Source organism: Mizuhopecten yessoensis, unplaced genomic scaffold, assembly GCF_002113885.1.
Source record: "Mizuhopecten yessoensis strain PY_sf001 unplaced genomic scaffold, ASM211388v2 scaffold716261, whole genome shotgun sequence".
Lineage (NCBI taxonomy): Eukaryota > Metazoa > Mollusca > Bivalvia > Pectinida > Pectinidae > Mizuhopecten > Mizuhopecten yessoensis.
The window spans coordinates 323,301-347,188 of record NW_018480028.1 but is presented as its reverse complement, the minus strand read 5'-3'; the positions used below and the strand labels follow the sequence as shown (position 1 = coordinate 347,188).

Genomic DNA, 23,888 nt, shown 5'->3' with positions numbered 1-23,888 from the left:
GCAATTTAGTAAACAAAATTAAAATAATAAAGACACTGATGCACCAGAACAGGGGAAACATGCACTTCACATTCGAGTCTGAAACAAAAAACATATCTAGCATACAATATCAAGGTAGTTCTGAAACCATTGCAACACAAGCTGTAGAAAAGTTACAGGTAACATGAGTTATTTATTAGGGAGGCAGATGGGTGTCGGAAATAGCCGCCATTTTGTTTTCCCCGTGTTAAAATACTATGAAAACAAGATTTTTTGCAGGTTGATTTGGAAGTGTTTTCAAGAGAAAAATATTATATAAAACGTGTTTTCTAAGTAAATAAATCTTCATCTACATTGAGTAGATGAAGGATACAGGTATTAAATCACAATAGCAACAATATCAATAATACACTCTGAACTTATTTAATGAATTAGTAACATGAGTATGCACTGGTTTTCATTATAGTATATCTAACATGTATATTTTATCTTTCAGTTTTTGTCAAAAGAAAAGTCAGATTTGATGCCATCATAGCTTACAATTTTTTTAAGAACCGTTTACAGCTTAAATGAAATACGGTAAATCTTATGAGGTTCCCCCACAATAATGTGATATATCAATCACAGCATATTTGTGTAACAACAATCCAATTATTTTTTAAATCATAACAGTGTCACAAATGCATTACAAGATATATACATATCTGATTTTCAATTTTATAGTGCAAAGTAGACTTATTTTTCATTTAACTCAATATTAACATATTTCAAACTCTATAAAGTCTCTTTTTTTCCGAACATTAGGCAGATGTTTGAAACTAAGGAAAAATTACTGTTCATGATTTCCTATACATGTACAAACAACTCTTTATTTTTATATACCTGGTATTAACTGTTTAATAACAGGTGATACAAAAACAAGATGCCAGGGGACTTGAATGGTTTGTGCCCTTCCTTTTTTAATTTAAAATAAATGATATAACACATGCATATCAAAAGAAAAAGGTTCAACAAATAGAAAATTAGAACAAGGAAACTTTTAATAAGATTCTTATCCCCAGTGGACGGGCCCCTATGTCAACACCTTCCATTCATACACCATTGAAACCTAGTCTGGCCCTATGTCCTAATGATGCACCAGACCATTTAAAACTCTTGGCCTAACGGCAGATGTAGGAAGGGGAACTTTACTAATACTCGTAGAACAGGATTTTTATGAAGATTTACCCATATTTTCCCTTTTGGGCAATGCCCATCTGGTCTTAGAGGGGCCACCCCATCCATTTATTGTAAGGCCAAAACAAAAAATATGTCTGTTTAGGGTTACCGACTGACCCTAGCATTTTACTTCCAGACCCAAATATTTTAGGGCTGTGTACCCTTAGTCCAACGACGCTTCATACCAAATTAGAATGAAATTGCTTGAACTGTACTCATTTTTTTTTAAAGATATAACTTTATATCCCCTACTGGACCCCACAACTTGCCATCAAGGGGCCACATTCTGTATTTATACACTATTGACTAAGGATGCTCTTGACCAAATTAGGTTAGATTAATCTGGATGTAGGATGTTAAACTTCTGGTTATTAAAAGACAACACATTCTTGATATGTCTTGCGTTAAGTACCAGAGGATTACATAAGGGACAGAGTGCCACAGCGTAAGGACACAAACAAAGAAACAAACATTAATAGTTAAAAATTAACACTATGCTAAATTTAAATCGAATTCGAACTTTGAATGTCAAAATACAAATGTAACCCCAATTTGCAAGGTATTTTCCTGTCTGGACACAGATCTAGAGCAATTGATATTTTGAAACAAGTTCACATTTTAAATGGTGTTGAAATCCCATTTTGGAAGTATTTTGAAATATGAATGAATTTCATTAAAAAATGAATCAAATTGCAGATCCAGGATTTCCTGGAACCAGAGTTTCAGATACATATATGCAGTGTGCCTTAAATATTGTCTTCTTCAAATTATCTAATGATTTTTTCTAAAATTTCCCAGAAACGATTGATTTAACTTGAACGGTTTGTCAAAGCTTACAGTGTAGATCACATTTTTATAACAAAAAATATTTTGTGATGTTTTATTATACTGCAATACTCCATATTAAAGTTAACAATTAGTAAGGCAAAATGAAAGCAAATAGGAAAAATTCAAGATTTTTTTTGTTAGAAATTCTTAACAAATGCTTTTACCGAGAATTCAACAGACATTAAAAAATCGTCTGCATTTTGCGTTTAAAGGGAGGCAACTTTGTGCCCTTCAAAGTCCTTGGAAGTTGAAAGTTGCAACGGTTTATCAGAACTAGCCTTTCATATTAAATGCTAAATACTATTTCAAACTGAAAGATCAGTCACCAGGTAATAAAGGGGATGCAGTAAGAGATACGTAATAGACCAAGTGCTAAATATTTCCCGCAAACCTTACTAGTTTACCTTCTTTGAATCACATTCTGCTTTTCTCAAAAAGGGCCATATTTTCGAAATAAAACCAAAGCCTTCATTCTGAAAGATACATAATCAACAAAATATGATGAGATGGATTTACATTAAATTTACAACACTGATCATTGTGACATGTGGTGGCATGCTACAAAAACATATATACATGCGTGGAAAAATCCTTACTTCTCTCGTCGCCGCCATGATTCGTGTGCTACAAGGGCATCACGTGAAACCTTTCGTTTGATTGGCCCGTTAGTGACCTTGCGAATGTGAATGCGAAAGTAGATAGATTTTCCCATTTCTCTCAGCGATAAATTTAGAGAAAGCTCGAAATAACCGGATCCGGAAATAGATGTTTTTATGTCGCGGGATCTACGAAAATGGCGGGTAAGAAGCAACATGTACTATCTGTCTGAAGGAGTGTTGAATGTTTTTCGCTTTCTATGCAACCCGAAGTCACACTCCAGAAATAATAATTATTAGTGTTTACACAGTGTGTGTAATACATGGTGGTTATTTATGGATACAGCATTTATGTTGATTGTTCATATTACATGTTTACTGCGCACTTCTCTGCCTCTGGTCAACAAACTATATTTAGTTGCCACTGTATTCTGTAATAACTTCAGTCTCTGGAGTATTCATGTCAGTCGGAAATGTAGGCACCAAACTATCCTGTTGTCGAGATGGCCCAATCCCCCTTATGTTTGACATTTTCTTAGCAGTATGACAATTTTCCTTTATTGTAGCATCAAGAATTGAACAACACCATATTTACTAATACCTTATTAATGTTAATTAACGTAGTGGTACCAGCTACCTGTTGACTACTGACAACAGGTTAATAACACGGTCCCTAACTGTCATTCCTGTAGCCCTCAAGTAGTGAAAGCTGAACTCAGACTGTCAGTTTTTGTGACTGATTCCTCAGTCACTCCACAGGGCACGTTACAAATGTCTGAAATACACACACATGCTATACTGATATGGGTCACAACACACATGTGTATGTGTGTTGTGACCCATATAAGTATAGCATGTGTGTGTATTTCAGACATTTATAACGTGCCCCTGTGGTCACTCTTAACACGTTGGGGGGGGGGGGGATAAACCACCAACTTGCGTATAATATGCAAACTCGCCTATTATACGCCAGTTGGAGTATGGATTTGTTACTAAAAATAACCCAAATAGCTTTAACAGTAACTTTTGCAATATATTATTTAAAATTGCATAAATTTACGACAATGTAAATACTATTAGTGTTAGCTACTTAGAAAATGGATGTAACTCCACCAGAAGTATTGCATCTATAAAGTTTATTTTTCCATTTGTATGATGTTTCATGACTAAATAAATGCATTGTAAACAGTTGTCTTTGGGGACGAAGACTTAGAAAAAGGAGGGATAAATGTAGTAGAACTGGACTGGAGGTTTCCAGGTCAGAACCTCAGTCTGGCTGTGCATCACTGTTGAAATTTGTTAAGTAAAAGTATACTGCACTCTTATATAAAGGTGGTACAGCTCTATAACATGTAGCATGAAGGATGATCACAACTAAGTGTAACATCCCTTAGGTATATAGCCTAGTGCTGACATGACACAAACTTACGTAGATCAGGATTAAGGCAATACAAGGTCACAATCACATTACCACTTAAAATGTAAAGCTTAAATTGAATCAAAAGAATTTGCTTACAGATTTTATACCCCACAATACTGGAATAGTGATAAAGATAGTGCTGTCGCTGGGGCTCAAACCAGCGACCCTTGGCTATCCATCCCGATGCTCTACCGTTAAGCTAAAGGGAAATTCCCTACAGCTGCCGCTTGTAAGGCAACCCAATCAATGCACATATTTTACAATACTATATATGATGAAAAATATTTTTCGGTACACATATGAAGTTGAATAATTTGAGTTTAATTTGCTTATTTTTATTTGCATCAGCCAATGTTTTGTTGAATTTTGTTTGACTAGATTAAAAACGTTGCAAAGAAAAAGAAATAAAAATGACTGGAAAGACCATTTCATATGTATGCCTTATTCCTGAAATTTGCAGTTTTTCCTGGAAATTTTCTTCCAAATTGTTATATTTTCTTCCCAATATGAGACAAGAAGGTGCCATCCCAAATTAGCGACAAAAATAACCCTGAATGATCAAAACATGCAACTTAACTTTAAAATCAACTGAAAGAAACTGAAAGTTTTCTGTTTGACAAAAATATAAATGCATATATATTTATTTTATTTTTTATGTTGCAGGTATATCATTTATAAAAGATCGACTGGAGGCCTATAAGTGTTCTGCAAATGAAGTCATACACTTCAAATTAGGTAATTATTCAGCGTGTATAATGGACAGTTAACTATCAGGTAATAGGAACTGATGTATTTAATGAGGTTTTTCTCAAAAGTTTTGGCTTTGTAGGAGTTGATTAGGGCCCCGTATCTACGGGTGCCCTATAGTAATCTGTCTGTCTGTCCGTCCACAAATTTTGTTCCTGGCTAATAACTGTTATTTATTGACCGATGTACTTGAAACTTGGTCAACATGTTCAGTTCACAAAAATACACATTGAGGTAAAAAGTCAGGTCAAAGGTCAAGGTCAAATTTTACATCTTTTCACTTATAAACATTTTGTTATGACGTTATGAAGCAAAGTTGATCAGAATTAAACAAGGAATCAACTGACCAAAGGTCAAGGTCATCGGGTCAGGGGTCAAGGTCAAATTTTGTAGCTTTTCACTGGTGAACATTTCGCTATGACATTATGAAGTAAAGTCGTTCAGAATTAAACAAAGAGGCACACTGAGGTAAAAAGTCGAGGTCAAAGGTCAAGGTAATTAGATGCAAAGGTCAAAGTCAATTTTTGCATCTTTTCACTGATGAACATTTTGTAATGACATGATGAAGCAAAGTTGATCAGAATTAAACAAGGAGTCATCTGATCAAAGGTCAAGGTCATTGGATCAAATGTCAAGGTTAAATTTTATATCTTTTCACTGGTGAACATTTCGCTTTGACACTTTGAAGCAATGTTGCTCAGAATTAAACAAGGAGTCAATTGACCAAAGGTCAAGGTCACTGGGTCAAAGGCGAAGGTTAAATTTTGTACCTTTTCCCTGATGAACATTTTGTTATGACATTATGAAGCAATGTTGTTCAGAAGTTAACACAGTGTCAACTGACCTTAGGTCCAGGTTACAGGGTCCATAGGGTCAAGATCAAGTTTTGTATATTTCACTGAAGAATATTTTGTTATGATATTAAGAAGCAAAGTTGGTCGGAATTAAAGAATAACTCAACTGACCAAAGATCAGGGTCACTGGGTTAATGGTCAAGGTCATTTGGGTCCAAAGGTCAAAGACAAAGTGGATCTCTGACTTTGACCCTGGCTTTTGATGTAAGAGGTATATAAGGTGAAATAAAACAAAGCAAAGCTAACAAGTGAGTATTGCACCGGTATTTACATTTCTGTTAGCCCAGCAAATATGGAGGTGGAAGGAAACAAGACTCGCATCATAGTACATGTAAAATGTAGGTTTTGCTTCCTGATGATTATGGGGGATATATTGCCACAAGACGGGGCCCTTACTGACCTGTCAGTGTTCTAGTTTGATTTGCAATCGATTCAAGTTTAGTAGCTAGAAGTTCATTTTATTTGCAATAATAGACCCAAATTTTAACATCCTGACTGTATCGTATGCATCAAATTACAATGTCACTAATTCATAACTTCTTAAGGGCTTTCATCAGTGATGAGTCAAGGATTGTAAAATAAGTGAAAATGAATTGGAAAATATGGAACTCATTACCACTGCAAAAGTTAAACGGTGATTCATCAGTATAGATTCTATTTGAAAATTTATTTAGAGATGATCAACAGCTACTGTGTATATACGTAAAAAGGCTTTTTATTGATGTTAAATGATGATTGATGTGTGCTCAGTGCTTAATGAGTAGAACATTCAGGTATATGGATCTAAAGCTTCCAATCTTTTGATTAATACATACTACAAGGGAGACACAAAAACCTTTATAATTGATTATTTATAAACTGATAATTGATAATGTATAAACTGATAATTGATAATGTATAAACTGATAATTGATAATGTATAAACTGATAACTGATTATGTATAAACTGATAATTGATAATGTATAAACTGATAATTGATTATGTTAATGTAGCCGATACTGATACATTAAATGTAACGCTAACACTGTGTACTGTATAATACTTAACAATGTCAAAAATGGAAATTAAAAATAAATAAACAAATTAGTAACATCATAATTTAAAGATTGTATATGAAATTTATGTATGTACTGAATTTCCTTGTTCTTTTTCCAGTAAGACAACCGTCCGACATTGAAGATGATAGTACAACATTTTTACCTGAAATGTCTCACCAGTTATTTGGAGAACAGTAAGTGTGAAGAAATACGTGATATTATCATTTGTGTTACAGTATTAGAGAGCTGCATTACAGACATCATTCTGCTACAGTTTACATTGTATTACAGATATGGTATTTAAGTAGCTCTAACATTGCGTAATTCGTATTGTAATCAATTAATTTCTGACGAAGAGGACTTCAATAAGTTGGCAATTACAGGGAGAGTATATTTGGCTACAATTTACCTTGTATTACAGGGAGAGTATATTTGGCTACAATTTACCTTGTAATAAAGGGAGAGTATATTTGGCTACACTTTACCTTGTATTACAGGGAGAGTATATTTGGCTACAATTTACCTTGTATTACAGGGAGAGTATATTTGGCTACAATTTACCTTGTATTACAGGGAGAGTATATTTGGCTACAATTTACCTTGTATTACAGGGAGAGTATATTTGGCTACAATTTACCTTGTATTACAGGGAGAGTATATTTGGCTACAATTTACCTTGTATTACAGGGAGAGTATATTTGGCTACAATTTACCTTGTATTACAGGGAGAGTATATTTGGCTACAATTTACCTTGTATTACAGGGAGAGTATATTTGGCTACAAAGACTTAATGGTTGAGATGTTCTACAGTGCAGCCAGACTCTCAACTTTTATCAACATGAAATACTCCGACAAAGTTACACCACAGAGGTTTGATGGCATACAGGTAAATACAAATTTCATACAATTGAATGCCTGTTTTTAGCTCACCTGGCCCAACAGCCAAGTGAGCTTATCCCATGCCGCCGCGTCCGTCGTCTGTCATCTGTCGTTCGTCAACTTTTTCCTTTAAAACGCTACTAGTCCTGAACGGCTCAGAGGATTTTGACCAAATTTGGTCTGGAGCATCATTGGCCAAAGGGTTCTCAGTTTTGTATAACGGAGGGTATGGTCCCCCTGGGGGCAGAGGGACGGGGCCAAATAGAGGGAAAATAGGTAAATCTTTAAAAATCTTCGTCTTCTCAACCAATTGAAGGATTGCCCAATAGGGGAAATAGAGGAATTTTTTTCTCCTGCTATACAAGTGAAGGGAATTTAAAGCAAATGTAGTCTGAAGCATGATTAGGGACAAAAGAATCAATTTTGTATAAACTGAGGTGTGTGGGCCCCCTTCTAGGGGCAGATGGGTGGGGCCCATTAGGGGAAATAGAGGAAAACATCAAAGATCCATCTCCTTTTGTACCGATGAAGGGATTTTGACCAAATTTGGTTTGGAGCATCATTGGCCAAAGGGTTCTCAGTTTTGTATAAACAGAGGGTATGGTCCCCCTGGGGGGCAGAGGGGCGAGGCCAAATAGGGGGGAAATAGGTGAATCTTTCAAAATCTTCTTCTCAATCAATAGAAGGATTTTGACCAAATTTGTTCTAGAGTATCTTTGGACAAAGGAGACTCAAGTTTGTATAAATAGAGGATGTGGCCCCTCTGGAAGCATAGGGGCGGGGCCCAATAGGGGAAATAGAAGGTTTTTTTCCCCTACTATATAAGTGAAGGGATTTAAACTAAATGCAGTCTGAAGCATGCTTAGGGACAAAAATATCAATTTTGTTTAAACTGAGGTGTGTGGACCCCCTTCTTTGGGGCAGATGAGTGGAGCCCATTAGGGGAAATACAGGAAAAACATTAAAGATCCTTCTCCTTCTGTTCCGTTGAAGTGATTTTAACCTAACCAAACCTGTTCTAGAGAATCTTTGGGCAAAGGGAATTGAATATTTATAAGTGGCAGATGTGCCCCCCCCCCCCCCCCTAATATTTCTGATATTCAATGTAAAATAAACAGTTCCTTTGCTTTGAATATTTATAAGCTGTTACTTAGATTATGTTATGTGTTGGAAAGACGAAAAAAATTGTTGGTTAAGACTCGCAGATCTGATGCTCATTTTAATCCTTGAGGACTCAATTTTATTTTCCTTCGTAGATACATAATTGTGAAAGATGTTTTGCTGCAATATTTTGTATATAAAGGATAAAAGAATATTCAGATTCTGTATAAAAAAAAAGAATGCTTCTGTCAGTGTCAGCTGTAATGTTCTAATGCGACATGATTGTATGAAGTCCTAATAGGAGACGATATGGTTCCATGACGTACATACAGTAAATGTTTGTTTTATTTTGTCCATAGCCTGATAATGTGTTAGGGACGTTAAACAGTAAGCTCCCTCCAGGGTACCTCACAAACAAAGACATGTTCACAGCCTACCTGGAGAAGGACGCCACATTTAAACCGTTCGGCGAGATGATGCACAGTTACAAAGTCATCAAAGGTACGCAAACGATTCTCCCGTCCTTCACAGGTATGTCTCCTGTTCTAGCCAAGAGAGATCAGCTTGTCACCCCAAGGGGGAGATAGCGCTGTGCAGAATAGCATACACTAAATTGTGACGTCATATAAAAGTGGATTGTGACGCCATAGAAAGATGAATGGCGAACATTCATTTGCCAAATATGCTTTTGTTGGGTGATTATTTTGTTGTCTAACCATCGTTTTGATAATTTCGATTCGATACACCTTTATTTTAAAAAAATAAACCAAATGAGATATATAAGCCGTCGATACACGGGAATTCAAAGTGTTTCCACACTTTTGACTTGAAGCTTGCCTGAGTATCACAAATTGTCATTTTCTTACCGCAGTCTGCCATTTAGTTATGAATACTTTGTGAAAATTGTATCCTCACAGCCGATTGTCTGAGGGTTAAGAGATCAGCCAATTAAAATTGAACGTTTCACTGACGTTTTGGCTGAAGCGGCATACACTAATATTCAGATCGTGGTGAATCGTGACGCCTCTGCACCTAGTTATCAAATTTTGTATGGAAGTAAGTTTTCGACATGGGAGAGTTCCATGTACTGAAATATTGTCCAAATGTTTCGGGAGGCCACGACACACCTACAACATTTTCCGGGGAGGCCACGATACACCTACAACATTTTCCGGGGAGGCCACAATACACCTACAACATTTTCCCGATTTTTTTGCTTATGAATTTAGTCTCCTCATATTCGTTCCAACATTGGAAACGACAGCTCAAGCTCAGCATGTAGTGACGTCAAAAGACGTGAATTGTATGAAACTTTAAAGTCATGAACATTTTGGACCATGTCTATTTCCTGTTGTAATATTGCCATTAGAAATTTGCAACATACATGTATCTTTTCACTCTACTGTTCACATCCTATATGTATCGTGATATGTGTCGTATCGTGATACCTATCATATTGTCATGTTACTGTATCGTGATACCTATCATATTGTCATGTTACTGTATCTTGATACCTCTCATATTGTCATGTTACTGTATCGTGATACCTATCATATTGTCATGTTAATGTATCGTGATACCTATCATATTGTCGTGTTACTGTATCGTGATACCTATCATATTGTGATGTTACTGTATCGTGATACCTGTCGTATTGTCATGTTACTGTATCATGATACCTTTCATATTGTCATGTTATTGTATCGTGATACCTGTCATATTTTCATGTTACTGTATCGTGATTCCTGTCATATTGTCATGTTACTGGATAGTGATACCTATCATATTGTCATGTTAATGTATCGTGATACCTATCATATTTTCATGTTACTGTATCGTGATTCCTGTCATATTGTCATGTTACTGGATAGTGATACCTATCATATTGTCATGTTAATGTATCGTGATACCTATCATATTGTCGTGTTACTGTATCGTGATACCTATCAGATTGTCATGTTACTGTATCGTGATACATATCATATTGTCATGTTACAGAATCGTGATACCTGTCATATTGTCATTTTACTGTATCATGATACCTATCATATTGTCATGTCACTGTATCGTGATACCTATCATAATGTCATGTTACTGTATCGTGATAACTATCATATTGTCATGTTACTGTACCTTGATACCTCTCATATTGTCATGTTAATGTATCGTGATACCTATCATATTTTCATGTTACTGTATCGTGATACCTGTCATTTTGTCATGTTACTGTATCGTGATGCCTATCATATTGTCATGTTACTGGATCGTGGTACCTATCATATTGTCATGTTACCGTATCGTGATACCTATCATATTGTCATTTTACTGTATCGTGATACCTATCATAGGGTCATGTTACTGTATCGTGATACATATCATATTGTCATGTTACAGAATCGTGATACCTGTCATATTGTCATTTTACTGTATCGTGATACCTATCATATTGTCATGTTACTGTATCGTTGCAACCCTAGTTTTAATAGAGGTTCTATTTTTGCTATATTTTCAGTAAGAATAGAAATTTAGACCATTTCTTATCAATGTTAGAGAGTTACAGAATTTCATTTATTTTCAACACCGTGAATTTGTTTGAGGATTGAAAATGCAAAAGTTTGACACAGAAAAATAACTCCATAAATTCAACGAAAATATGTGTACATAAATGCCTGTGACAAATCATATATATTTTGTGTGTTTCAGACAATGAGGAGAGACACTTTGAGATATACAAGACAGACATATCGGCACCGGGATTTCGGGAATACCACGAACACCTTCAGACATTTATCCTCTTCTTCATCGACGCTGCCTCCTACATAGACGTGGACGATGATCGATGGATGTTTTATCTCTTGTATGTAATGGTGGTTCTTAGCAATACTTCTATTTGACAGAACAAAAATGAAGTTCTTGTTTCATAAAACCTTTTGTTATTACTGGTATAAAGAAAATAAAAAGCTTTCAAGTTTGTGGGAGAATTTCCAAATAGATGAGGTCATTTTAAACAATGATCTATTCTGAGAGTATGCTATAGGGTGGAAAGAAAGCCACCAGTTAACAGATAAATGGAAAAGCAGACATTTGTTAATTAGGCTGCTCAATCCACAATGGACAAAATCAACCAGTGTTCTCCATCTATTCCACGTTTGGAGATATTTTTTATGGATTTTCAAGACTAGCTCTAATATCCTTAGTTTTATAGAATAGTCCTTGAAAAATGGAGGACAACCCAACTGTTTCAGGGAGGAGGAGGGCCCCATTTTAGTAGCACTACTGTGAAATCACTAATTTTTGTGAAATTTTTAATTTCGTCAATTTCATGGGTATTTTTAATCCAGGAATTCATAGGTGCAGGAAGTAATTACAGGTCTGACATAAAGCAATTTGACTGGGTAGATTCACAAATTCATGTACCTACAAATCAATGTGTTTTGTGAAAACCAGGAAATTCGGACACCATGAAAATATCTGATTTCACAGTGATTAAGGCTGTTTGCCATGCTTACAAACCTGAATGTGAAAGAGCCTGCCGAGAGGAATGTTGTATAATGTCCTGCAGTATGGTGGGGTAATCAAGGATTAACCTGTTGATTTCTATGTTTCAGGTTTGAAAGATACAAGGTCAATGGAAACCCTATGTACGCTATCGCAGGATACATGACTGCTTACAATTACTACGCATATCCAGCGAAAGTTCGTCCTAGAATAAGGTAATCCTCAAGTCTGTGAGGCCTAATAGAAATTATTCTCTATTTGTGCTTTCACTCTTTAACATAATTAGGAACGGTAGGTAGGGAAATGATGTTATTTTATTACATATTTTACATAGGTTTTATAGAACAAGGATCTTGCCTTTTACAGTGCTAGTCATAAAATGACAAAAAAGTTAAGGGTTTGCTCTTAAATTATGTCTGTAGGTAAACCAGAAATAGTGTCTTTGGGCAATGATAGGCCGTTTACTATATCAAAATGCCCCAGCAACCCAGCCACCACAAATTAGGTTGTCCAATTGTCCAGACAGTGTCTAAGGGCAGTGATAGGCCTTTTAGTGCACAGAAATGTCCCAGTAACCCAGTCTCCATGAATTAGGTTATCTCATTGTCCAGCGAGTGTCTTAGTGGAGTGATAGGCTGTTAACTGTACCAAAATATCCCAGCAAATCAACTAACTCATAATCAAGTAACTGGCTGGGAACATGAAAGGTTGGATTATCATGCCTCCAGTGTAAAGTAGCTGGCTGGGAACATGAAAGGTTGGATTATCATGCCCCCAGTGTAAAGAGTAAATGCAGACAAGTCACAAACATTTGTATCATTTATTGCAGCCAAGTTTTAGTTTTACCGTAACCCAGTCTCCATGAATTAGGTTATCTCATTGTCCAGCGAGTGTCTTAGTGGAGTGATAGGCTGTTAACTGTACCAAAATATCCCAGCAAATCAACTAGCTCATAATCAAGTAACTGGCTGGGAACATGAAAGGTTGGATTATAATGCCCCAGTGTAAAGTAACTGGCTGGTAACATGAAAGGTTGGATTATCATGCCCCCAGTGTAAAGCAACTGGCTGGGAACATGCAAGGTTGGATTATCATGCCCCCAGTGTAAAGAGTAAATGCAGACAAGTCACAAACATTTGTATCATTTATTGCAGCCAAGTTTTAGTTTTACCGTAACCCAGTCTCCATGAATTAGGTTATCTCATTGTCCAGCGAGTGTCTTAGTGGAGTGATAGGCTGTTAACTGTACCAAAATATCCCAGCAAATCAACTAACTCATAATCAAGTAACTGGCTGGGAACATGAAAGGTTGGATTATCATGCCTCCAGTGAAAAGAAACTGGCTGGGAACATGAAAGGTTGAATTATCATGCCCCAGTGTAAAGTAACTGGCTGGGAAAATGAAAGGTTGGATTATCATGCCCCCAGTGTAAAGTAACTGGCTGGGAACATGAAAGGTTGGATCATCATGCCCCCAGTGTAAAGTAACTGGTTGGGAACATGAAAGGTTGGATTATCATGCCCCAGTCCCAGCAAATCAACTAACTCATAATCAAGTAACTAGCTGGGAACATGAAAGGTTGGATTATCATGCCTCCAGTGAAAAGAAACTGGCTGGGAACATGAAAGGTTGAATTATCATGCCCCAGTGTAAAGTAACTGGCTGGGCAAATGAAAGCTTGGATTATCATGCCCCCAGTGTAAAGTAACTGGTTGGGAACATGAAAGGTTGGATTATCATGCCCCCAGTGTAAAGTAACTGGCTGGGAACATGAAAGGTTGAATTATCATGCCCCCGTGTAAAGAAACTGGCTGGGAACATGAAAGGTTGGATTATCATGCCTCCAGTGAAAAGAAACTGGCTGGGAACATGAAAGGTTGAATTATCATGCCCCAGTGTAAAGTAACTGGCTGGTAACATGAAAGGTTGGATTATCATGCCCCCAGTGGAAAGTAACTGGCTGGGAACATGAAAGGTTGGATCATCATGCCCCCAGTGTAAAGTAACTGGTTGGGAACATGAAAGGTTGGATTATCATGCCCCAGTCCCAGCAAATCAACTAACTCATAATCAAGTAACTAGCTGGGAACATGAAAGGTTGGATTATCATGCCTCCAGTGAAAAGAAACTGGCTGGGAACATGAAAGGTTGAATTATCATGCCCCAGTGTAAAGTAACTGGCTGGTAACATGAAAGGTTGGATTATCATGCCCCCAGTGTAAAGTAACTGGTTGGGAACATGAAAGGTTGGATTATCATGCCCCCAGTGTAAAGAGTAAATGCAGACAAGTCACAAACATTTGTATCATTTATTGCAGCCAAGTTTTAGTTTTACCACCGTTCCAAAAGCAAGGTCATGGGTGTCACTTGGTACAGACATTTTACAACGACTGTTACACAAGGTCAGAGGTCATGGACATCACAGGTAAGCAATGGAGGACATATTTATCCACAGGGTCATAGGGCAGGTGACAATACAATTTAATGTATTGCCGCTTTTACATATTTGAATTATATTTCAACAGCATGTGACAAGTTTTGTTGTTAAAGAAATGTGGATAAGTAAAATCAAAATTGTTTGAATAGGAGTAGTAAAAACTGAGTTTTTGGAGAAGACGCATGTTAAAGCTGTATTTCCATCATCATCAGAATATAATTCTTATTTCATCTTTGGCATGGGCTTAGTTTGTCTATTCTTGTTCATTTGGAATTTAAACGTGAGGTTTTAAAAAATCAGATGACCTATTCGGGTCTCTTGCATTGTTCGCCTATCTAACTGTGAAAACATTTCTGCCTGATCCAGTTGAAGACCCTTCAGAAAACTTCCAGCGGTTACGTGACTTTGTTGATGCACGTAACTGCATGAAGCTTGCAAGTTACGAGGTTTCCAAACTCAAGAGTGGGTTCTCGGAGGAGATGGCGAAGGAGACAAGAGAAAAACTTAAGTTAAACAAGGTAAGTAAAGCATCCACAAGGCCGTTTATAAAAAGTGTGGAATTACTATAATTTGTTGTGTTATGCTGATATCTGTAGTAACAATTATTCTGAGGAGAAACAAAGCAGCAGTTGAGGAAGTGCCTAACATTTTACCTCATTACATACAAACATGCCGATGTAAGCCAGATAAACAGAGAGGCAAAATCTCGGGGATTTTCACTTCTGATAAAGTCTTACGGTTTACAGGTTCTCAAAATTTCATAGTTTTTGATGAAAGAAAGGTCTGCCATTTTACACAAGTTGTTTACTTTAGGTGCTCATGAAAGTTTAGTGGTTTCAGAAATAACTCTAAAAGCGGTTATGTGACCGATTCCTATGCAACTCTTCCTGTAATTACCAAGATGCGAAACACTTTTTGGTACAAGGGAGCCAGATTTGGAATAATTTACCAGTTGAAGTAAGACTCTCTTCCTCCTTGACAAAACTCAAACAAAATATGATTGGTAACATTAAGAATGCGGTTTAATTGTCTTTTATTTTTACTATTATACTTTTTAGATACAGCTTTGATTTGTTTTATTTTCACTATATTAGCGTGTATTCTGTCAATTTTTAGCTTTTGCTACATTAGCATATATGTAAATTAGACAGTTTGTCTTTTAATGAAAACCATAATGGGTTAAGCACGGAATATATTTCGTGCTTCTGTGATAATTTTATTGTAATTGTATTGAACGACCGTTTAAATTATGAAATAACTGTGATATGAATTGCTGTTTTAGTAGACCAACAATTATTTTATGTACATTTATTTGATGTGATACTACTTTGTCTTTTAACTAACCAATTTTACTAACAGAGGACCCTGTGGAAGATTAGCTTTGCTAAACAGGTTTTGTATCAATAAATAAAGTTTATTATTATTATTATTATTATTATTATTATTATGCTTGATAATCGTTTGGGTCATCATGCAATCAAAATCCCTATTTCATTTTTATATTTTCCATCAAAGGTCAATGTCACATCTTAAAATAAAATTGTCACTAGCAAGTGTTCCTCTGGTGGCTCTCATTCAAACAAGGCAGGAAATGATTGACGGTGTGCAGTTGGTGTTGCTTATGCTGATAAAATTCTGGTTTGGTTTAATTTTGTTTAACGTCCTATGAACAGCTAAGATCATTTAAGGACGTGCCTCCATGTGTTCAGTGTATGTGTGCTTGCGTGTGTGTATGCAGAATACAGGGTATGTTAAAACCACAGGCTATCTAGAATTACGGAATTACCTGTATCGTCAATCATTAGCACTGATTTGGTTCTGCATTGTACTTTCCATTCATTGATTATAGAAGCACACAGAAAGAGTTTAGCTGGATTCCTTAAAAATTTAGGGAAGTTCTTATCCAGAAAGATTTTTTTTTTTTTAAACTAGATTGATAAACAGAAATCAAAATTGCCCTCCTGCTGTGAATTATCATCTTGATAAAAAAATCTTTCCATATATTTATGAAAAATTCGGAACTAAGAGTCTGTCAGAATATTCCTATTGAAAAAGTAAGACTTTTGTACTAAAATCTTTGTCTTGTAACATTTACACATTTGTAACTAACGGTCATTGTAATCAGTCTCACAATGGTCACAGATACACTCACAAATCTTTCTGCCATCAATTTTGAAAATAACTTCAATTTTAGATTTATAAATTTTCAAATAATTTCAGCGACAGTCACGGAGAATATACGAGATCCTTAGATTGAAGGCAACCGACACGAGTGACAAGGAGATGTATCGGGCCTACAGACTTGACATCAAACGTCGACTCAACGCACCCTTCCAGGTAAACAAGCCCATCATACTACCTCACAAGTTCAAAATCCCTCACAAAATATAACTGCTTAACAATAGTGATATTTGAAAACTGGAATCTAGGCGTATATATGCTTTGACCAAAACAAAGGAAATTAGCGACACATGAATATTTATTCATAGATTTCAGAAGTACTGTATTGCCAACATCGATATTTCCATATCAGTTTAAGGATCTCCGTTCCACTGCCAAAATCTATAAATAAGAATTGGGAACTGTTTTCCCAGCATCAGTTGATAAATTATATCTGAGACAATAACCATACCTTGTGGGACTTGTGTTGAAAACGTAGTAAAGGTTAGATAAATAATATGTAATCAACAGTGTTCTGCTGGTAAAAGTCCAGTGGAGCTACCCTGGAATCAAACCCTGGACCTCAGATTGTTGTACAGTAGCTTAAACTGACTGTGCTACGTGGTCAATGGAGGGGTTCTGGCCCAACTGTGCTACTGTTAATTCCAAAACGAAATTAAGGGGAGGTAACTGTATATACTAAAACCCAGGGTGCAGTGGGAGTGATGTGTAGAGGATATATTTAACCTTACTCATACTTCGTGGGAGTGATGTGTAGAGGATATATTTAACCTTACTTATACTTCATGGGAGTGATATGTAGAGGATATATTTAACTTTACTCATACTTCATGGGAGTGATGTGTAGAGGATATATTTAACCTTACTTATACTTCATGGGAGTGATATGTAGAGGATATATTTAACTTTACTCATACTTCGTGGGAGTGATGTGTAGAGGATATATTTAACTTTACTCATACTTCGTGGGAGTGATGTGTAGAGGATATATTTAACTTTACTCATACTTCGTGGGAGTGATGTGTAGAGGATATATTTAACTTTACTCATACTTCGTGGGAGTGATGTGTAGAGGATATATTTAACTTTACTCATACTTCGTGGGAGTGATGTGTAGAGGATATATTTAACTTTACTCATACTTCGTGGGAGTGATGTGTAGAGGATATATTTAACTTTACTCATACTTCGTGGGAGTGATGTGTAGAGGATATATTTAACTTTACTCATACTTCGTGGGAGTGATGTGTAGAGGATATATTTTACCTTACTTATACTTCATGGGAGTGATATGTAGAGGATATATTTAACTTTACTCATACTTCGTGGGAGTGATGTGTAGAGGATATATTTAACTTTACTCATACTTCGTGGGAGTGATGTGTAGAGGATATATTTAACTTTACTCATACTTCGTGGGAGTGATGTGTAGAGGATATATTTAACTTTACTCATACTTCGTGGGAGTGATGTGTAGAGGATATATTTAACTTAACTCATACTTCGTGGGAGTGATGTGTAGAGGATATATTTAACTTTACTCATACTTCGTGGGAGTGATATGTAGAGGATATATTTAACTTAACTTATACTTCGTGGGAGGGATATGTAGAGGATATATTTAACTTTACTCATACTTCGTGGGAGTGATATGTAGAGGATATATTTAACTTTACTTATACTTCGTGGGAGTGATATGTAGAGGATATATTTAACTTAACTCATACTTCGTGGGAGTGATTTGTAGAGGATATATTTAACTTAACTCATACTTCGTAGGAGTGATATGTAGAGGATATATTTAACTTTACTTATACTTCGTGGGAGTGATATGTAGAGGATATATTTAACTTAACTCATACTTCCTGGGAGTGATATGTAGAGGATATATTTAACTTAACTTGTACTTCGTGGGAGGGATATGTAGAGGATATATTTAACCTTACTCATACTTCGTGGGAGTGATATATAGAGGATATATTTAACCTTACTCATACTTCGTGGGAGTGATATGTATAGGATATATTTAACTTTACTTATACTTCGTGGGAGTGGTATGTAGAGGATATATTTAACTTTACTCATACTTCGTGGGAGGGATATGTAGAGGATATATTTAACTTTACTTATACTTCGTGGGAGTGATGTGTAGAGGATATATTTAACTTAACTCATACTTCGTGGGAGTGATGTGTAGAGGATATATTAACTTTACTCATACTTTGTGGGAGTGATATATAGAGGATATATCTAACAGTATAATCACTGACTGTTATGTTTTGGATTAAGATTGCTGCTGTTGCTTCCATTTGCCAAACATTTACAACTATAACTCAGTTCTAACTTGCCTCTGAGGATATTTTTCACCTGTGAAAATGGCTGCCACAAACCTGGATCTTCTGTGACAGAGATAGTGGAGGGTCAAAGTTACGTTTATGTTTGCAATCGGCACTTGTGTCCTATACATAGCTTAATTACTCATCTTAACTTTTTGTTTTTGTTTTTCTGCAGAAAAAAGGCCGTGACTTTGACAAGCTGGAGAAAGTGTTACGCCCTGATGAACTATCAGCAACATTGAGTTGTTTGTCTAAAGAACAGAGACTTGCATATCTTGAGAATACCTTTCAGGAAAACATAGACATGTACCGACATGTTATCGAGCGACTCAACATGGCTGTCTGAGTGACTGAAGTGTGAAAGAGAGAGAAAAAGGAGAAAAAACACAAAAACATTTCTACAGACAGCAAGTTGAAATGTATAAATTGGCTTCTATCACAAAAGATGTAAAACGGTATGGAGAATTAATTCCATGATTCCAGTATTATTGTAGATCTACTGTATGTAGAAAGGTCCAGTAATACAAGTATTGAAGTACGATTTATAACATGGTTTAACACTTAACACATATTTGTTTTCTATTGTGGTATCTTTTCTATTTCTTGTGTCGTCTAGAGAAGTTTGACTTCTGTACTGTTGACAGGTCACATTGTTTAATCGATACATAATATTTTCCGCTCCATACTTCAATTATGGTTAACGTTGTCCTCTAGGTAAGCCATTCCTGGAAAATACAAACACTTAAATCTTGATCAAATTGCACTTCTCTTTGACTGTTATAAATTCAGATAAAAATAACAGACCCTTAGCCTGTTGTGATGGTTGGAAAATCTCAACCAAAGAGTTGGTTTTGTCGATTGTCTTACCTGAGGCTCACAGCAGGGGATGGTTCTGTTCTTCCCTCATAGCGATAATATGTTCTGTTCTTCCCTCATAGCGATAATATGTTCTGTTCTTCCCTCATAGCACAATATGTTCTGTTCTTCCCTCATAGCGATACTATGTTCTGTTCTTCCCTCATAGTGATAATATGTTCAAAACAATAGTTTTCAATTGGTTTTCCTTTCACATGTTGTCTCCATTGAATACTGATTTTGACATTAACTCATTCACCCCTGAAATTTCATAATGGACTATTCCAACCTTTGAATTGGTAGAGTTCAAATTTGTCTTCAGGGGTGAATGAGTAAGTCTACTTTATTGACCTCTGTGACCCATATCTACACAATGCTATATCAACAGAGTAACACACTGTGTAACAGAACCAACATCCAATAGGTGTAAAAGGAATGTTTAGCTTCATCATCTTGATTTCAGGAGGATACCTGAAACCTAGTAATACAGGGGACACGCCTGTAAAGGGTGGGAGACAAACTCTGCTTTTCTCATACCACATCTTGGAGAAAGGACTTTATTTGTTTATTTTCACATTAGTAGTCAATGAGGATATTGAAGTAATAATTGTGTACATCTACTGTAGGAATATTATTTTATGACTTTAAAAAGACTTTGAAAAGAAAAATGAAAAAAAAAATGCACGCAATACTGTGAAATCAGATATTTTCGTGAGGCCCATATTTTAGAGGTACATGATTTTTTGAATTTTGAGTACCCACTCAAACTGAGAATTGCTTTATATCAAACTTGTAATTACTTGGTAGACCTATGAACTTGTGAATGATGATAACCCATGAAATGAACGAAAATTAAAACCCCACAAAAACAAGAGATTTCACAGTATTTGTGACTGATGCTTAATGTGAATTTACATGTTAATAAAGTTTGTGTGAATTATAGGCTATCTACAGTGTTGTGACATAACCCAGTGTTGGTGTATGTGATCTAAGAAGTAATTTCAAAGAAAAAAAGTTTTATAAAAATTGATTCTAATTTTCAATTGTTAAATTTCAAAAGTATTGAAATATTAAGTGCCGTTAATTTTGTTTGATCACCTCACTTAAGGGTGTATGCTACCTTAACTGTACCATGCATGACACCTGAAGAACATGTGGTTTCTGAGAGTTTGCAGCTTTGACTGTTGTCAGTCACTGTAGACAAATAATGTTACTGTCTGTCACATTAAATGTACATGGATTAGTAAACATTTGTATACCACTTAAGGAAGTGTAGACAAAACGGTGGTTTATGATTCTGAAAAGTGCTAATTTTATTTATTTGAATTCTTGGTTATGCTGAATGAATGGAATTTGACTTGAATGCCAAGAAAAATAAAAATGAAAAAACTTACCAAAGTAATCGTTATATTCTTACTTTTTTAAGTGCCTGCTACATGGTGCGAGAGGCACTTATTACAAAACAGTGGAATAGAGATGGAAGCTTACTCATTGCATAATTGTAACATTTTCAATACTTAATTATATTTACAACACTTCATGCCAGGTGACTGATATAATTATGATGTGGTCCATTGTCCATCCATCAATTTTTTCTCTTTGACCTTGACCTCTAGTACTGAAGCACAGGTATCGGTTATTTCCCTCCCAAAGCTTCAGTGTAGGGAGATAAAAGTCGGTATGCATATACATCATTGTGTGTTTCATACAAAAACGCGGTCAGTGCAATCTCATTTCTGTTTTGGATGCATATAAAAACATGGTGGGTATGGAGTTATCCATGAATCCCTCCTTTTCAGTTCAATCTGGGTTTCAGCCAACAGGAGAAGCCTTTGAGGTAACGCTTTGGTGCATCATCCACCCTCCACTATTTCTTGGATTGATTTAATGATTTTTCTAGGTTTACAGTGTTTGGCCAGTTTTTTACCCAGGATTGGGGGCTAGGAAGTTTTTTCTTATTAATGACCTTCACCTTCTTTCAAATTCACAGGTTAGGAATATATGTAAAAAGTAAACAACTTGATCTAAGGAACCATAAGGTCTAGAGCTATGTATACCAGCAGTGCAAATATTGTGGTCAGATCAATGGTCAATTCGTCTAACTTTCCAATGGCCCAGTGTTATGATGGTGGTATAGAACTGTAAGTACCTGGGATGGAGTGATACAAAGTTTTCTAGTATAAAAGATACTTTGACCTCGGGTAACCTTTCAAAGTCACGGGTTAAATATGTTGAATATCTTAAGATGACATTTAAAACGATCTGGAGACATAATACTTCAGTTTGTTATGGGCACGAGTTATGCAAATCTAATTTATTGAGGTCAAAGGTTAGCTCAAGAGCTGATTTGGTTAAAATATCATCAACGTTTTTTTATAAAAGCCTTAAACGTTATCTCAAGTTACAGAAAACTTAGGGCCATGCTATTTGGCCAGTTGCTACATGTGGTAGGGGTACTGTGAAGCTTCCTATAATACATTCTTATCCTTGACTCACAATGTCACATTGGCCAAATATGTTAAAAAATCATAGCTTCTTATAATTGTGAAGTTCCAGGTTATGTTTGGCTTCTTTCAAAGTCCAGAGTCTCTCTGTGTTTGGCGCTTTTCATAGTTGTATGGTCCTCCGCTGTATGACAGTGTATGTAATAGTTCCCCTATCATTGGGGTGTATGGTCCTCCGCTGTATGACAGTGTATGTAATAGTTCCCCTATCATTTGGGTGTATGGTCCTCCGCTGTATGACAGTGTATGTAATAGTTCCTCTATCATTGGGGTGTATGGTCCTCCGCTGTATGACAGTGTATGTAATAGTTCCCCTATCATTGGGGTGTATGGTCCTCCGCTGTATGACAGTGTATGTTATAGTTCCCCTATCATTGGGGTGTATGGTGTTGGTCCCCTGATTCCCTTGATACGATTCATTGGCTCCTTCCATGGTATCCTGTATGCCATATTGAGGCTTCCTTTGCTCCTGTCAAGGTCATATGATATTTTGGTTCCTATCATGGACCTGTAAACCATACATGACATTCAGTCTATATCTTCAAGACCTTCTGCAAGAAATTGCAAGAATGGTTGTAGTGTAACATACCTTGCCTATTCCAGGAATATAAAAGGAGTTAAGGCAAAATCAGAAGTTTAAACATGTGTTTCTGTGACTTCTGTTCGGCAATGTAGGACTTGGTGGGAACACAGATCACTATTCTGGTAGAAACATTTATCTTTATATGTAACGTGAAACTAAGTTCACCATATCACCAAATTTTCAGCAACACAGTCTGTGCAATAACCTTTGACCACCGAGGGAGGAACAGCACCAAAACTTAAACCTGGAGATTTTGGCGGTAGCAATGAAGGGGGAAATATAGGACCCCAAGGGAACATCGGTATAAAAACTGAAACAAAATTTGGGATTTTCAACACGATTACATGATCTTGATACCTAATTCTGCAGCATATTTCCTTATCTCGTTAAAAAGATTAACATGACGACATGAAATGTACAGTCCATGTTTGTAGCCGCGTTACAGAATCAATACTGTAAAATCAGATAATTTTGAGGGTCCGAAAGGTGGTTTAAAAACAAAACATTTCCTGGGTGCATGATCCGTGGATTGCAACACGGATTGCGAGTACCCGATCAGCGGAGAATTGCTTCATATCAAACATGTAATTACTTTGTGGATCTATGAATTCATAGATGATGATTACCCTCGAAATCAACAAAGTTAAAAAACCCACGAAAATCAGTGATTTCACAGTAGATTCATGTCAAGTGTAAAAGTGCAGTTTGTGTTCTGACGTCATCAGCAGACCGATTGCCCCGTAAAATCAATTATTTAGGATTGTTGAGCATTCTTAACACAGTCATCACTTGTTCGGTTACTCATCATTGTGTGTGTGTGTTTGGGGGGGGG

The 23,888-nt window shown here is 36.2% G+C and overlaps 2 protein-coding genes across 3 annotated transcripts in view; one reads left to right on the top strand and one right to left on the bottom strand.

The window, feature by feature from the left end:
- Positions 1-2,674, bottom strand: part of LOC110442401 (calcium-binding mitochondrial carrier protein Aralar1-like) — a 42,068-nt gene extending 39,394 nt beyond the window's left edge. The window contains exons 1-2 of one of the 2 annotated variants that reach the window (XM_021485996.1): positions 2,622-2,674; positions 2,430-2,498 (exon numbers count right to left, since the gene is read on the bottom strand). In XM_021485996.1, the coding sequence (XP_021341671.1) occupies positions 2,430-2,498; positions 2,622-2,639 (87 nt within the window). In that variant the 5' untranslated portion in view covers positions 2,640-2,674. The remainder of the gene's footprint in view (positions 1-2,429; positions 2,499-2,621) is intronic. The other variant, XM_021485997.1, reaches the window with a different exon arrangement.
- Positions 2,675-2,779: 105 nt separating this feature from the next.
- Positions 2,780-21,362, top strand: LOC110442402 (histone acetyltransferase type B catalytic subunit-like). Its single transcript, XM_021485998.1, has 11 exons — positions 2,780-2,825; positions 4,705-4,776; positions 6,799-6,874; positions 7,444-7,567; positions 9,021-9,162; positions 11,365-11,518; positions 12,270-12,374; positions 14,479-14,585; positions 14,964-15,115; positions 16,818-16,934; positions 19,290-21,362. The coding sequence occupies exons 1-11, from the start codon at positions 2,819-2,821 to the stop codon at positions 19,458-19,460; spliced, it is 1,227 nt and encodes a 408-aa protein (XP_021341673.1). The 5' UTR covers positions 2,780-2,818; the 3' UTR covers positions 19,461-21,362.
- The last annotated feature ends 2,526 nt before the right edge of the window (positions 21,363-23,888 follow it).